General features: G+C 40.6%; 1 protein-coding gene across 4 annotated transcripts in view; it reads right to left on the reverse strand.

Annotated features, from left to right (window-relative positions):
- The window catches only part of LOC115021661 (neuroendocrine convertase 1-like), a 174,651-nt gene that overhangs the window by 128,286 nt on the left and 28,741 nt on the right, over window positions 1-17,624 (reverse strand). For all 4 annotated transcript variants that reach the window (XM_029452239.1, XM_029452241.1, XM_029452240.1 and 1 more), the window contains 3 exons: window positions 15,338-15,419; window positions 10,797-10,900; window positions 6,326-6,428 (listed from right to left, as the gene is read on the reverse strand). In XM_029452239.1, coding sequence (XP_029308099.1) covers window positions 6,326-6,428; window positions 10,797-10,900; window positions 15,338-15,419 — 289 coding nt within the window. The remainder of the gene's footprint in view (window positions 1-6,325; window positions 6,429-10,796; window positions 10,901-15,337; window positions 15,420-17,624) is intronic.

Genomic DNA, 17,624 nt, shown 5'->3' on the forward strand with positions numbered 1-17,624 from the left:
AGTATCTGGAGTGACAGGTCATGTTAAAAAGAAAGACTAGCACATCCACTGTGTAGTAAAGAGAACATATAAATAGTTAATTGAAATGACATTGAAAGATTGAAATAGCTTGAAATAAGGTCATTTGCATGGAGCACCATCCCAGATCTATATGATAACTAATAAAAAGGAGATTTGTACAGTGTATGAATGGATTGGATAGGTGTGTGTACAGTATGGGGCAGAGTCTTTGACGGGTTTGACTTTAAAGTGCTCTATGTTCGCCCTGATTGAAGCTGGGTTCTCCGTTCTTGATTCACAGATCCAGTCGAGGAAAGTTATTTCTCACTGGCTGCACATATTTAGTTCATTTTTACCCGTGCCCATAGCCAAGAATGTTACCTGTTACACAATCTTATGGTATGGGGACACTGAGAATACTAAAGTGTCAAGGTGAACACATCATTTTACGTTCTGGGGAATAACCCATGAGCATCACGAGTCTTATTTTCTGCAGATGAGAATAGGTTTCCATCTTCAGGTTTCTGTAGTTCCTGTGTATTTCCTGTTGGTGCATGCGGCCCTGGCCCCTAGTGCACACATTAATGTTACGTCCAAGTACGATGACACCTATGTGAACGTCCGCACACATCGTCACTTATTGTTTATAGACTTACAGGGACAGAGGCATGTTCCAGGCTTAACAGAGCGTTGGTGGGATAAGCCCAGACAAAACAACAACATTCCCTCTATTCAACCCCCACACACCTTGCTCCATCGCTCCGCTGGAGAAAAAAGGGGAATAAAATAGAGTGACCCTGCCACTGGCAGCTCTCTTTTTCCCCCACTGTTCTCTTCTTCCTCCCCCTTGCCGTGTGAAATCAAATTTCCATGTGGCTCCCGTATCTGTTGCACAGCGAGGTGATTTATCAGGGATGCAAAGAGCATGCAGAAACAATCTTTATTACATCCATTTCCTGCTTGTCAGCCGGGATCATGTTGGCTGTTCATTAAAGGCGCGGCGCAGGTGAGGAGAATGCATCCCGATGCCTTGATAGATTGTCTGCTCCCCTGTGGTGACAGCAGCTGGATGGATTGAACAGCGGGGGGCAAGGAGGGAGGAAAGAAAGCGCTGACTCCGTCGCTCCCCCTGTCAGACACACTTTTACATAGCCGGCCAGTGTCATTTCTACCAAACAGCCCCACATGCACATGCACATGCACACGCACACTTCTGACACTCTTTGGACTGGATCCAGGCGCCTGCTTTAATGCACGGATGCATACGCAGCCTGAGCATGATGTAAAAATACACACATTGTAAAGATGAAGTTTATCTTATTATACAGTTCCTTGGCTCTCTCTGTTGAAAACACCAGCCTGATAAACGCCCGTGAGGATATAATACACAACATTAACTGCAACAGACCTTTTGCAGAATAAAAAAAAAGAGAACTTATTAAAATAAATATGACCAAAAATGACACTCATGCAGGCCCCTTTGTGTTGCTTGGCAACCACTTTGTTTAGCTACCTGTCAACTACTTTGTTGCTTGGTGTTGAAAGATAATCATGATAATCACACTCTTAGTTTGTGCTACCTCAACAGCAGCCGGCTGTGTATTCAGTGGTTTGTGTGTAACACGTTTTTAAATTGCGCAGTGATTCGGGAAATTATGGCCTGTTTTGTTTCTAATGGGAAAATACAGTGTACGCTCAGATACCAGTAAAATAAATATGATAGAAGTCACTACTATAGTATGTAGCTAAGATAACACATGTTAAGTGTGTGTATAAATTCTTTATAGATTAATAGATTGGTATATTCAGTTCAATATTAAAGAACTAATATTTAAAAGGCTGAAAACAGCATTTTCTGCTTTTTTTGCATGAAATTTCTTTTTAGCGATGAATCGATTATTAAAATAGTAAGCGATCATTTTTCTGTTGGTTGACTAATGGATAACTCAACTAAACGTTGCAGCTCTATAATATGCTGAATAACCATGGAAAGATGTACAGCACAGTCCTAAAAGTATCAATTTCATTATCCAAGTGGACTGTTCATAAATGCAAGGTTTCTGTAGGACAAGCTCAGAACACATGTGAAACACAGTGTGAGCAGAGAGTACAGTAAATGCTTTTCATGCTGTACGGACACACCTCATTAAGTCAATCAGCTGAGGCCGTTGAAGATCAAAAATACAGCTCTACCTCTTACAGCAGCGACGTAAGCCTTCATAATCAGACATAAAATGTTTTATCACACCTCCTACATCAACAGATAAACACATACAGGATGACAACATACAGTAAATACAGCTCTGCTTCTATATTGAACTCTCATTATTCCCTCAGTGAACTGCTTTTCAAAGTACAACTATAAAATCCCACCATCTTCATCTTACTGTAATTCCCAAAGCATAAAAAGGGAAATTGTACATCTGCTACAGAGTGCAGTAAAGAAAGAATTGGTTTAAAGTGATGCTTACTTATATACTGTATATTCTACATACTATTGTGACAGCATATCTTAAAAGGACCATTTCCTTGTTCTTTGTAATTCAGTGTGACATAAAACTGTACTGCATTATTTGAATCTGTGCTCACTGAATTATGTTTGAAACTGCTCAGTCTTCTTTGTGTATATTCACGTTCTTTCTTTCTTTCTGTCTCCATCCGTCCATGCTTCTACCTCTTCCCTTGTCTAATTTGTATCCTGTGTCTCTCTGTGTACCAATGACATGTAATGACAATGGCGTAAGCGCCAATCGATATTGGAGTGCTTTTGGGCCGCCCAGCCAGGAGGGACGGAGGCCAGTGTTGATAGCAGGGTGACAAGGACACTGTGGGGCTGTCATGGGATGAGGTGGGTGGAAGGTGGATACCGTTTCACTGATGAATCTATATACAGTATTCAACCCACTCATGGGCACGGCTAACGACTGCTGTTTATGTTGATGTACACTATATATATATATTAGTATATATGTTGACTATATGTGACAGCTGTCTTTTATTCTTGCTATGAAAGGGTCCTAAGGCCTCATTTATCAAAACATGCATAGAACAAGATCTAAATATGTGAGTAACAGACATTTATTTAAATAAAAGACACATTTATTGTATTATTAATTTAAAGTAGCGTTACTTGTTCGAGACAAAAGTAACAGCTGAGAGAGATAAAGAAGAAACAGATACTGCAGCATCCCAGCAGCAGGCCTGAAGGAAAGCTTCCTGTTCCTTTACTCGATGGATAGTTTGGTCAATAAAACGTGAAAAAACTGTGACAAAAGCCCAACACACGATCTTAAGCCAAAGGTGACAGCATCACAGGTCTCCTTTTGTCCGACCAACAGCCGAAAGAGGTTTAATTTACTACAATGTAAGACCAAGAAAAGCATCTGATTCTCACATCTTCAACAACTAATCAATTATCAGACACGTTGCAGATACATTTTCTGTTGATTGAATAATCGATTATTCGACTAATCATTGCAGCTCAGCTTTATTGTTTGTCTTATAGTTAATGTGGTTCAAATGTGACTTACTCTTGAGCCGGTCAGAGTTTACAATCCGATAAACAACTTGAGACAAGAGAATGGAGCTGGGGTTGAGAGACAAAGTCTCATCTCATCTCTATAAACAGATTCTGCATTACGCAGATATAGCATTACAGAAAATATAGCTGGCTTGGTTAAATCAATAATCATATCATATATATCATCAATCATAGTGAATGTCATTAATGAATCCTCAGGTTCTCCTGTACTGTAGCACCAGGTACTCAGTGAAGCAGCACTTGAAGAACAGGAAGAATTACAGATGTTAATGGAAAGTTGACAATCTCAATCATTTATCACTAATCAATTACTTACATAGTTGACAGTTGCTTTGTGTGTCTGTTATTTAGAAATTGGTTTAACAATTATTACACTGTGTAATACAGTAGTACCTCTGGGGGTTTGTTGGTACACATGGTCACAAAGGGTTCTTAAATGTACACACCTTCTCAAGCACAAGAAGAAATGGATCAATCTGATTTTAAGCAAACAAACTAGAGGAGTCTTTGGAGAGCGTAAACATTCACGTGCTCCGCGGATGGTTCTATTTCCTCGAGTTGGAAGTCGTTCTCCAACTTTGATGCGTTCAAGATCTTTAAGTTGCAATGTAGAAACAAAGAAGATGTGTTGTATTGCTCAGTGAGCGTTTAAACAACATGTTGATATCTGTTTCCGAGCTGTTGTTCCTACTTAAAGGGTCCCATGATGTTTCCCAAATCTTTATCTAATAATACGTGTATCCGCCCCGTACTTCGGACACACCCCAAAATGTAAAGGGTCGTTCCTTGGCCTGGGCTTCACCCTAACACCAGGTTTCATGGAAATCAGGCCTGTAGTTTTTGCTGTACTACAGACAGACAAACCGAGCAGAAAACATGAACTCCTTGGCGAATGTCATAAGCGTAAGCATAAAGCGTAAGCATAAAGCGTTATGCACTAAACTGTGCATATGCACATTGTTAAATGAGGCAGCTGATTTTATTGAGCTGTGTTTTTTAAGGGTCATGCCGATGTCCATGAAGTACAGTAATAAAATTAATGGTGCAACTGTGAGACAATAGTCTGAAAGAGGAGAGTCAGAAGCAAACACAAAGACAGGCACACAAATTGAAGGTGGCATGGTGAATTTGATTCAACGCTTGTAGAGGACCGACCTCAGATGCCAATTACATTACCTCTAAAACAGAGGGATTGGATTGAAGGGTGGAGATAGCGAAGGAGGGAGGAGGAGGAGGGGGGGGGGGACCTTTCACTCAAAGTAAAATAATTTATTTCATTGTGATATTAAAATCAATACGCATCGATTGAAAGGTGGCTAAAGGTGAGCGTGTACATGATCCTTCAGCTGTGAGAGGCAGAGTCCGAGTGGGAGGAATGGAGGGAGGGAGAAAGAGGGGAAGAAAAAGAAAAGAAGGATGGCCTGAGGAAGGAGTCATCTCCTTGTTAACAAAGAGGGAACAGGAAAAAAGAAGAGGCCAAGAAAATAGAGAAAGAGAAAGAAAGAGACGGAGAGAGAAAGAGAAAGAGTGAGGGAGCTCTTGCCCGGTGGAATCAATACAGAGAGGTGGAGCGGAGTACAATAGCCTCAGAGGAGAGAGGAGATTCAGTGGTGCAAGTCTAATACTCTGTCTCATACACACACATACATGCACACACACATACATTAACACACACACTCACCCCTCTCTGAATCCTTTTTACTCTTGCGTACGCCTGACATTTCCCTCTATATCCTTCCTCTATTTAATTTATTTCTCTTTTTCTCTCGCTTGCTTGCTCATTCTGTATCCACCCTCCACCCGTCGCCACCAATACACAGACACACACACACACACACACACACACACACACACACACACACACACACACACACACACACACACACACACACACAGAGTAGCTGTCTGTGTGCAGGGGGATGCACAGCAAAGCAGTCCACCATAATAGCGGCATCTTTCATCTAAAACAGACAGTCAAGTAAGACTCAACACACATGCGTATACATGCATGGATGTTAATGGACAAAAAAAAACACACCCACGGTAATATGCAATTTCTTAGAATAATGACACTTGTATAGGACATTTTCTCAGAGTCCACTTTCACTACAGAGTCAAAGCCACTTGGATGCAAAAGAAGTGTCACATGAACACTTTACCACACACATACAAAACAGCACACTCCAACACTACTCCAGCTCTATCAGCACTTGAGACTAGTGAGGCTTCAATTAGTTCTTGATGAATGAGCCCATAAGATGCCGCTCTCTCATTTCCCTTGTTGCCAGATATCCCAGCAATCAGAGAGAAATGAATTCTCATTGTGGCGTGACTGAGACGAAGATGACGGTGGTGGTGGAGCTGGAGCACCAACATAAATCATTCACCCTCTCCACTGAGGGCAAGAGTTCAGCCTAATCACACCAAACTTGACAAGTTTTCGCAAATCTAAAATCTTTTTGGGTAGTGTAACACCGTAGCCTTTCGCAAACTATTGCCTATTTTCCAGATCCTTTTAGATGTCTGCTCCTGGCCTTAATGTTTTATGCAGAAAAGCCTATAGTTAAATGAAGCTACCAGCTGGTACAAAACCAAAGAGAAGCCCAGCATCAGTCCTGTAATATTTTGTGTTTGTAAACATTCCAAAATATGTCACATGACTTCATTTTTGGCCAGAAAATTCACATCTGTTTAATCAATCTACAGTATATAATAAACATCATGTACCTGTGTACCTATTTAAAAGATCCAATCCGTCTGTGTAGCAGTGAAGGTTAGACTCACCATCATCAATGATGCTGACCACTACTCCAGTACCGGTGATGTTGTTGCTCCAAACTGGCATCACATTCAGGTCAAGCCCACTCTCGTACTTGCCCTGCGCAAACTAGACACGCACACGTACATACAGACACACAACATTATTATTAGAACATGAAAAGGACTACGGCAATGAGATGTTTATTGTCAAACATAACCACAAATGCATCGCTCACCGGCAGTAAGAAGCCAGCAGTTACACCAACACAGTGACCAGAGCATTTTGCTTGGACATTCTTTTGTTTTTTTATTTGCACTTGGTTGTGCAGAGGTTGTATTTATGCATATCAGGTGGTGCAATTTTGGTACTCCTTTTGGCATGAAATTGCACTTTTGTTTTCACCTGCTCATCCCTGTAAAGCATTCATCTGCATCATCCTCCTCTTCCCCTTTCCTTTATCCACTCTCTCCCTTTAGTGTATGCCATGCATTTCTAACATCTCCTTTGTTCCATATCTGCCATTCATGACCTGTCCTCTAGATGCTACTACAGTTTCCTGCTTACCACCTGACCCAGTCACATGTCTACCCGACAGCTCAGGCAGACATGTGACCCTACCTGCACAAACTGTTTTTTTCCAATTATGATATATTAATCCTGCCCCGACGTCTTCTCCACATTACACTGTTACGCAGTGTTGCACTTAGGCACAGTATATGTGTTCGGAGTGCCCATAAGGAGCCCACAGAGTTCATGGGGAAGTCACAGAGACAGATCTTTCATCCTTGCACCTCAAACCACAAATCCACCCACCCTGAAACAAACACAGCAGCAGGGTGAGGCAAAAGAGCCGGCGGTGCAACTCCCATGAGCCTTTGTGGCCCCACAAATGACATGCATTCATTTGAAAACACTAACACCTACATACACACGCATATTATACACTCAACAACAACACAATAGATGCACACACACAAATAAGCACACACAACCAAAAAGGCTTACCAAAAATGTCAGCAGCTGTCCACACATACATGCACACACACGACCAATTTGATATTCAAAGTGAGTGTTTCAAGAGGCTTCAACTCCGTTGTTGTTATCATGATGAAGAGAGAGAAAGAGAAGAAGGGAGTGCACAATGGGGGGAAAAAAAGGCTCAGTAAGGGGTAGAGTTGTGTAAGCGTGTGTGTGTGTGAGAGACTTTGTGTGTCTGTGTGTATGTTTGTGCATGTGTTTGGGGGTTGCATCTAGGGAGTGCTTCTTTGTAGTGTGTGAGAATAAAGCAGATGAATGGACGCAGCTAGCAAGCTAACGTCCACCAGAGCACGAGGACCGGCCCTTGGGATTGCGCACAGACATACACACACACACACACACACATACCTAGGGTACACAGGCACACATATGTGCAAAAAAACAGACGCACACCTTTGTTATAAGCCAACAGGGAAGCATCTTGAACGCTGACTCACTTCACACAAACACACTCACTGTCATGAAGTGAAAGCCAACAACACAAGCTTCACACTTACACACACACTTAATCGTGCACAGAATCATAATCATGCTCTGAAGCACTGGAACACAACCAATCCTATCTCTCGAGCATATATACATATGAATACACACATAACATACAGTATACGCACACATGCTCAAAAGAACACAAATACATGTGTACAGAATTGTGAAAATGTTCATGCAACACAAGAGCACAAAACACACACACACATATTTTCTCTATGCAGAAGACACCCATGCAAACAGAGCAACAACAAAACAATCTCTCTGTCTTCTCTGCCTTTATCTTAGCTGCCCCTCAGCTATAGCATCTCCCTCTCTCTCTCTCACACACACACGTACTTCATCCATAGCAAGCACGTACAGGATGCTGTATGGATTTTAGCAGCTTTGAACAAGATCCTCTGGAGGAGCTGGACTCAGCCTAAGCAACGATACAATGGAGTCCACTTGACTGTGTGTGTGTGTGTACGGCTCACCCACGATATACACACCAGCTTTTAGCAAACATACACACCACGCTAGCATACACATACACAAAAACACACACACAGGTCTGGTCCTGGCAGGCTACCAACCCTGAGCAGATTACTGACCCTCAATCAATATCCACGACCACCAGAGGCTGATTAAACACAACAGAACGAGAGCAGGGGAGGAGGGCGAGAGAGAGAGAGAGAGAGAGAGAGAGAGAGAGAGAGAGAGAGAGAGAGAGAGAGAGAGACACCCAACTTTAGAAATGCTTTACATTTCTCTTAATTATTCAGTTAATGATGATTATTGTTCAGTAGATGTAAGATATATAGTTAGGATTACCTATATTGCATAACCTGTTTGGTGTCTTTTGAAAATGTCCATACATCATACTGTGTTTCATAAACTATCTTGTCAATTAAGAGTCAAAATTGAGAGCGGTGATTATTTGCAACAAATCGCACTCCATTAGAAAAGCTGTGTCAGATTTTTCTTTCTTCTTTGCTCCATATCCCCCCCCCCACGTCTCTCCCCGTCCCTTCCTCCACTATGTCTCTACCACTCTCCGCCCCCATCCTGACTCTCCCCCCACCATCTTGCCCCGAGAGCTGAGGTGTCAATCAATCTGTTGCCGGTTGCCGTGGTGAATCTGTAACCCCGCCTCTCCTCCTCCTGGTTCTGTCAGATTACACCCTCACATGTCTGTCAAGAACATCCGCCGTGTCCATTGGCTGAGCCCTGCCGCCCTGCTTTGTGAGCGTGTGTGTGTATGTTGTGTATGCAATATCATACCAGAAATCTAATATAAATGCAGGTTATAAACAATTATGCTGTTGACTATAATCATAAGAATTATTGAAGTTTACGAAGAAATTGTGTGAAGCGGACACAGTGGTCAACATAAAATGATTCTATGAGCGGTCTGATTCCTGCTTCGTACAAGCAATAAGAGAGAAACTATTATAAATATGGAAAGAGGGTTGATCCTTATGTTAAAGTTATTAGTCGGGCTGGGTATCAAATTTCAATATTTTGTTGATACCGACCAAAATGTGTTCAGGAGAGAACCCAAAGCTGTTAAGTACAAAAGCTGGAATGGAATGCATGCTAAGTCATATACATGAACACGTCTTAAACAAACACAGCTGTGAAAAGATCATATCAGCAGAAATGTCATCCAGGGGGATTTATTGGTCTAGTTCTATTTCTTGTTTTACATGAAAGGGGGTTTTGTAAAAAAAAAAGAAATATAACATAATTGTTCTCGCTAGATGTCATTTATATGGTTCAAAACTTTCTGTGTTTTACAGATATGATATTCTTATCCTTTAGGGACAATACAAGGCATTATGTACTCTTATATTTCCTTTTTTTACGAAACCCCTTTTTCATGTAAAGTAAGAAATAGAAATAGACCAATAAATCCCCCTGGATGATATATCTGCTGATATTACCTTTTTACAGCTGTGTTTGTTTAAAATATGTGTTTATTTATATGGTTAAGCATGCTTTTGGTACAGTTATATATATATATATAGATATCTATATAGAAATATACTGTATATATAGATATCTATATCTGTATATGGCTCTCTCTCTCCCTCTATATATATATATATATATATATATATATATATATAGTTTTCGGTGTTGGTGCTAAAATTCAGGTAGCGGATCAGCGCTGATATTGAACATTTTCGCCCAGTCCTACTCATTCATTTGCTGAAATTGAACAAAATATTGTTTAAGCAGTTTTATCAAAACAATCTTCAGGATAAGAAGATTATCTACTGTTTACATGCATAAATTGAGTAATTATCTCTTATTCAAAGCCAGTTCTGGCAAAAATAACACAAAAAAATAATTGGTAGAGATTGCACAGGACAAAGACTGAAGGAGGGAGTGGTGCATCTGTCCAAACAACGGTGACTTAATTCAAGTGCATGTGTGCATAGAGTGTATGAATATCAAAAACAGGAAGTTATCTTTAAAAACATTTACATGAAATAAATGAATCCTAAATAAGGCTGTACATGCAGCTGCTGAATAGTCTGGACTGAAGTTGATACTTTGTGCTTTACTGTAATACATATGACATTTTCATATGCAAACATATAGTTTTGTACTGCTGCTGTTCTGGACAAACACATATATATTGGTCAAACCATGTGAACAAGATTCTGCTGAAGGGATGAGCTTGTCTTGTTGCAGCACACAGTTTGTGTGTCAGTGTTGCTCCGAGCCTCATCAATCCCCGACATCTGTCTCAGTTCAACATGGACAACCCCCTTCACCTCCTCTCCCCTTCTCTCCCTCTCTTTCCTTCTCCATAATCTGCCTACCTCCCTCTATCTCCTGTCTCTCTCTCCAGTCACACATGAAAGCCTGCCTGACTTATGCCTGTCAAAGGAACATCCTTCAGCATGAGGACAAGAGCTGAGAGGAGGCTTCCAGATAAGAACACACAAACACATACACACACACAATTACACCCACCAGTTCCCACTGCACGGGCCAAAGCGGGTCATTGAAGGTGAGGGACTGGTCACTCTTATTCTCCTCAGGCTGCCTGTCAGTCGCGGACTCTCTCCTCTGGGAACCTGCAAGCACACAGACCCATCATGTGTGGATGTGTGTGCAGTTTTGTTTTTTTCCCCTTGTTTTGAACTCTGACTTCAGGAAGTCCCTGGTCTCCAACCAATGGTGAAAGGCCTCCCAGATTCCCCTTCTCTCCAGTGAGGTGGAATACTGCCGACAGATTAGCATATCATTAGCATATCATTAGCATCTCATTACTGCGGCACAGCTTGGCTCGCTGTCTGTCGATGTGCTATCAGCTCATCAAGGCTTGCACCTCTCTATACACTACATGCACTCACTGCCACTCTCTCCTTCTCGCTTTCTTCACATGTTCACCCCTGCACAGCACTCCGTCTCACTGCCATCCACTCTCTCTCTTTCTCATTCTCAAATGATGGATATGAATCAGTTTGTTTCACAATATGCCATATGTATGGCAGAATTAATTATTATCACACTAGTTGTTCATGGGAAGCCCCATTTGTGAAATGACTGTAATAAAACATTGCACACAAACATGCATGGATATATTTCAAGCATTAGTATTAATTAGGGGTGTAATGGTACATGTATTGATCCCGAACCATTCCATTCGGTGTGAGACTTTCTGTGGTTCAGTACTCCCTCTGAACCAAGTAATTACTGACACATTAGCCTACTACACTTTAATTAGGTCTAGCTCTTAGTTTGTGTACAACATAAATTGTAAAATTAGTCCCCGGATGTATAGCTCGTATACAGAGAGCTGTCAGTATGGCCAATACAAACGAGTAACCTGTGCGGGAGCATTCTCCAACCTCATTTAGATCCATTGTTTGGGAGCACCATGAACAAAACCTATGTGCCAACATTGTTTATGTCTCTGGAAACTCAAACAATCAAACGTGTTTTGACCCAAAAGGACACCCACACACACACACAAGGAGCACAGTAACCCAAACCGGTCAGACCCAAGCTTAATTAGACCCAATCCAAAATGTTGATCGTGTCATTGTCAATTTCAGGAGTCGCATTGTTTAAACTTTCAATCATATCACATCTGTAATTTAAGCTCATCAATTTAATAGTTTTAAATCAGGACCTTCAGTATTCTTGAGAAATAAGGTCTGCCAAAGTCAGTAGGCTACATCTGTTATGTCAATGTGTCGGATACATATTGAATCATTATTGGGGTAAACATAATAACATAACAGATATACAATGTTAAAGGACTTGATCAGGACATTATTCAAATACAATAAAACATTCTGCTGCCAACTCAGAAATGAACAGAATAATGTTCTAACCAAATTAACAAAATATTATTGTCATCTTATAGCATAATTATTACTAATAATACTGAATACACTCTGGTATTAGATATATCCACACCATAGCACAATTTGGAAGAGGCCACTAATTAAAACAAATTTCAACAATACTCTTATTTTTCATTTTGCCAAGATTGAGATGAGAAGAAGTGTTGCAGTCTCAAGCTGTGGAGCTAAAGCCAGGGGATGATTAGCTTAGCTTAGCATAAAGACTGGAAAACAGGGGGAAACAGCCAGCATGGCTCTGTCCAAAGGTAAAATAATCTGCCATTACCACACGTCTGAAGCAAACCTGAAGCAAACCAATTAACACGTTGCACAGAGACAAAGAAGAGAACATGTGTTAGTTAATGTGTTGAAGCATTATGGTACATCCAGCTGTACAGGTACCAAACCATTTGTGTACCATTACACCCTGAGTCTTAAAACTGGTCTTACTAATTGTATCCCGTGATATAATAGAGTTTAGAGTCCCATAATGAGGATTCTCCACACTGCCAAGAAACTGTCTTTGGCATGAAAATGGTCACATTTGAGATTTTTAAAACTGGCACACAATATTGAACATTGGCAACTTCAGTCTAAAAATGCTAGTAATTAGCATTAGACTTCAAAAGTTCAAAACGGTCAAAAAAGTGCACTCTCTTTTTCTCTCTCTCCTGTATGTGAATATACATACAACTGCAATGTCCATCCACCACGTGTTCATCTTTCTCTCTCAACTCTAACTCGCCTTTATATCACCTATCCCTAGAGAGGCTGAGCGACACCGGGAGGATGGCAACACACAATATGAGAGAGAGAGAGAGAGAGAGAGAGAGAGAGAGAGAGGAGAGAGAGAGAGAGAGAGAGAGAGGAAGAGAGAGAGAGAGAGGAGGAAGAGAGAGGAGAGAGAGAGGAGAGAGAGACAGAGAGAGACACACAGAGGAGACACAGAAGAGAGAGCGGAAGAGAGAGAGAGAGAGAGGAGAGAGAGGAGAGAGGAGAGAGGAGAGAGGAAGAGAGAGAGAGACTAGAGAGAGGGAGAGGAGAGAGAGCGAGAGAGAGAGATGATGGAGAGAGAGAGAGAGAGACACACACACACACACACAAAGAGAGAGAGCCACAGAGAGAGAGAGAAAGAGCACCGCAGCAGGACGTGAGCCACACTGATAGCACACAATACACAATAACACACATATGGCTGGACTGAAAGGTATACACATGCCTGATGTAAATATTAAACAGCTGCAGTTATGCTGCTTTCCTCAGAGTGGTTCATTGTCTTAAAGGTCAAAAGGATGTCTCAAAGACATTTAGAAAAACACATGTGGCAAACACACATTCAAGAAAGCAATACGCACTTACATACGTGGATAAACCACACATTGTATGCATATAGATTTGTATGTGTGTAACTCTCGATACAAGATGCTTTTTAACACAATTCTAACACCAAGCGTGTTATGAAAGCCACTTCTGATTTTGAGGATATAGATTTTAGAAAGGGTTGAACATGGAATAAGGGAATATAGTGTGTGATAGAACATAATCCAGTGTTTTAACATGCATTCGTGGCAGCTTACAAAGGAAACATGATGTCACATGTTAAAGTAAAAACAGGCATGAGAGGGCAATGTTGAATGTTTAACTCTGTTAAAGCTGTTTTAATTTATAGTACTGCCAGTAATGTGATCATTAGACACCATTACAATGACACACAGGACTAATACTACCTGACCAGTGACTTGTCAGCAATAGTAAAGCATCTAATTGATCAATTGTGTGAAGTGTGCATATATACATTTTCATTTCTTTATGGACATTTAATTGGATAGTTGAGAATTTGTCATTAGTTTATTGTCCTTTTAGAAATGCGTTCTGTACCTCTGGTAATTGTCGGTGAGAAATTGAACAAACCATTATAAATAGAAGCAGTCAAAAGGAATTCTTCAGACAACGATACCACCAAGAATTGTACTCAACAATTGAGTATGACAAAATGAAGATTTATATTAAGATAGATGGATGAGAGTAAAATTAGTGTTGATAAGAATGAACGTGATTCCAGTACGAAGTACGGCAGCACATAAAAATAATAATAATAATAATAATAATCACAAAAATACTAAGTATTACCTGGTAAATGCAGGATAATAGGAGAATAAATATTGCAGCATTATCAAAGCAGGTAATACAGTGGAAGTGCTCAAGAGCTCGAGCACTGCAACCTAATGTGTATTGTATTTGGGTCGTAGCTAAGCTAAGCTAAGCTATGCAAAGCACAATGTATGCATCATGAGTATTTTAAAGCTGTAAAAAGAATTCTGTTTTTCATTTATTAAATAGATTTCAGCGGGCGTCCCGGTAGCACACCCGGTAGCACAGGCGACCCATATATCCTTGCCACAGCGGCCACTGGTTCGAGTCCGATCTCTCTCTCCCCCTTTCACACTCTGCACTTCCCACTATCATAAAGGCATGAAAAGCCCAAAAATATAACTTAAATTAAATAGATTTCAGCTACAGTCACGTTTTTCCTTTCTCACTTGTGTGTCCGTACACCATGAATGTTATGTGTCTTATAATATGTTTGATGGGGTCATTATAAGCACAATTTAAAGCTGTTTTGCTAAAATTACAATTTTCTTTGTAAAAGAACAATTTTGTTTAATCTTTTCATTCATCATTTACTCTCTAAAGTTAAATTAAGAGACTGTTTACACTATAAAATCTTACATTTACATTTCTTAAGTCTCTTAAAACCCATTAATCTGCCTTTTAACTCTTATTTATTTATGTGTTAATGTTTTATATGTCCTTCAATATGATTTGATAGCACTTCTATTTACACTATTCAACACTTAAAATAAATATATATTTAGATAAATATTTTAAATAAAATAGAAATTAGTTTGTTTTTCATTAATTAAGTTTTGGGGAATTTCAAAATAATAATAATACATTGATCATATTGCCAGGAAATACAATCACATTACATGAAACCACACACACACAATTCAGATGAAGCAAATAAGCCAAATTGTTAACTGTTACACTAAAAAAGTAATTTCTTTCCTGAACTTTAACCCACTGGAGGTCAGCAAAAACAAGACTGCAAGCTGGTAAAAAGCGTCAGGGGAAAGAAGTGTGTCACTCAGAACTTACTGTGAGTGGTTCTGTTGTCCAGTCCTGTCACAGGAAGCCGCTTGTCTCTGTAATGACTGTGCTGCCTCTGCACCCATTGTACCTGCGTCACAACACAAAGTGATGCATTGTTGAGAGGAAAATATGACTTTACAGTATGTTGGCATTCACTTCCCTTTCAACCCTGCCTCCTACAAAGTGTATTCCAATGCAAGGAAACTGCATTCTCAATTAAGTTTCAAGGGGAACTCATTTCCCAGTTTTAAACACGTGGTCAAGGCTGTGAATTGAAACATTTCTCGGTTAGGTTTAGTAAAAGATCATAGTTTTGGTTAAAATAAGTATTTTTGTTACATAAGTTAAGTTACATACCTCAGTTAAGTACGTAACATAAGTACGTTACTTACGTTTTATTCGTTTCGCAGGGTACACAAACAGCGGTCTTTTTAAAGCAGATCCGGCTGTCTCTTTGGTAAGTTAAGTGTCCTCACCTCTGCTTATTCAATAGATGCTCATGCTCTGCAAGTCTTACAATCTTAAGCCATTTCTAAAGTCCTAATTTAGCCTTGTGTGGCTTTCTGTCTGAGGATAAAAGCAAAACAGTGAGAAGCACGGAGCAAATGAAATATTTTGTTCTGTTCTGTTTCATTCTACTTTGAAAGAGAGGGAAAATCCATAGCACGGGGAGAGTTGGGTATCTTTATGGAGGAGAGTAAAAGGTTTCCTCTTCATTAGTTCAAAGAGTACTCGCTCGCTCTCTCCTTTGCCGTCCCATTGTCCTGGGTTAAAAGCAACAGACCCCCCCCCACCTACACCTCTGTCCTCCACAGCACACGCACAATTTCTTTTATAGGCCGCTGCTTGCAGCTTTGATCTGATAAGAGGCTGGTCCTTGCGAAGGTGGGCGCACTAAATCAAACAACAGATCACGCACACACAAGCACACACACAAACACACACATATCAGTGTCAGGCCGCTATTGTCCTCGTACACTTAAATCAGAGTGGAAGAGGTTGAAAATAAATACTATTGAGAGGCGGCTGCAGTCTTTTATGTCCTAAAAGCCTGCTTGCTTTATTCCCCCTTCATGTTCTTCAATTAGACTCAATTAACAAGAGCTGGTCTAAACTACCCAAGGAAATGTAGGGTGGGGGGGGGGGGATGTTAGAGCTAAGAACACTACATGTGTGAGATTAAACACTGACTACCTCAGACAGGTGGTGGATGTGATACATGTACAGTTCTGCAAATGAAATAAAATTGCTTTTTGAATGAGGCTGATCATATTGACTTAAGACAAAATGAAATAAAAATACATAATGAGTTCAGTGTAATATTGGGATGAATGTACCAGATCTATCTATCTATAAATGACACACAAAAAGCAGGAAACAACGTTGTATACTGTATATTTCTGCTCGGTGTGTGTCCGTCTGTTTGCATGTCAGCAGGATTACAGAAGAACTACTGGCCACATTTTCATGAAACGTGTTGGAAGGGTGAAGCATGGGCCAAGGAACAACCCATAACATTTTGGAGCGGATCCGAATCAAAGGGTGGATAAAAAAAGAATAATTTGAAAATGCACATGAACGCCCCCTCAAGTCTGAACAGCAACTCAGAAACGACTATCAACGTGTTGTTTAAACGCTCTTAGAAATAAAACACAACACATCTTCTTTTTAGCGTTCATGTTGTTTACACATTACGTATTATAGCTCATGAACAAGTCAGAAGACTTTCTAACTCAGTATATGGGATCATCTGAGGAGCGTGTGAATGCACCATTGGCCACTCTCCATTTTAGTTCATAATGCAACTTAAACTGTTAAACTCACCTTCTATGTTTGTAATTTAACAAAACAAAGACATGCACTTAGATTACAAGGACGTGACTGTGTGTGTGTGTTTGTGTGTGTGTGTGTGTGTGTGTGTGCCCCAACTACCTTGTAAAACCCCTCCAGCCCCTCCTCTGGAGGAGCAGCCAGGACACGGTGATCAATACACATGATAGGGAGCTAATCGCTCTCTGTCAAACCAGGCCCTGCCAGCTACTAATGGCACACACTCACTGGGGAATGTATGTGTGTGTGTGTGTGTGTGTGTGTGTGTGTGTGTGTGTGTGTGTGTGCGTGTGTGTGTGTGTGTGTGTGTGTGTGTGGGCGTGGGCTTTAATGGCAGATTGAGACTCTTTAGGGAGTGTTGCTCAAGGTTAGACTCAGGGGACGAGGGGCAATTGACCACACTGTCTGTGACACTGACCCCTCCACTGTCAGCGCATTCATCATCCAGCTGTGACATATAGGC

This window comes from Cottoperca gobio, chromosome 16 (assembly GCF_900634415.1).
Source record: "Cottoperca gobio chromosome 16, fCotGob3.1, whole genome shotgun sequence".
Classification (NCBI taxonomy): Eukaryota; Metazoa; Chordata; class Actinopteri; order Perciformes; family Bovichtidae; genus Cottoperca; species Cottoperca gobio.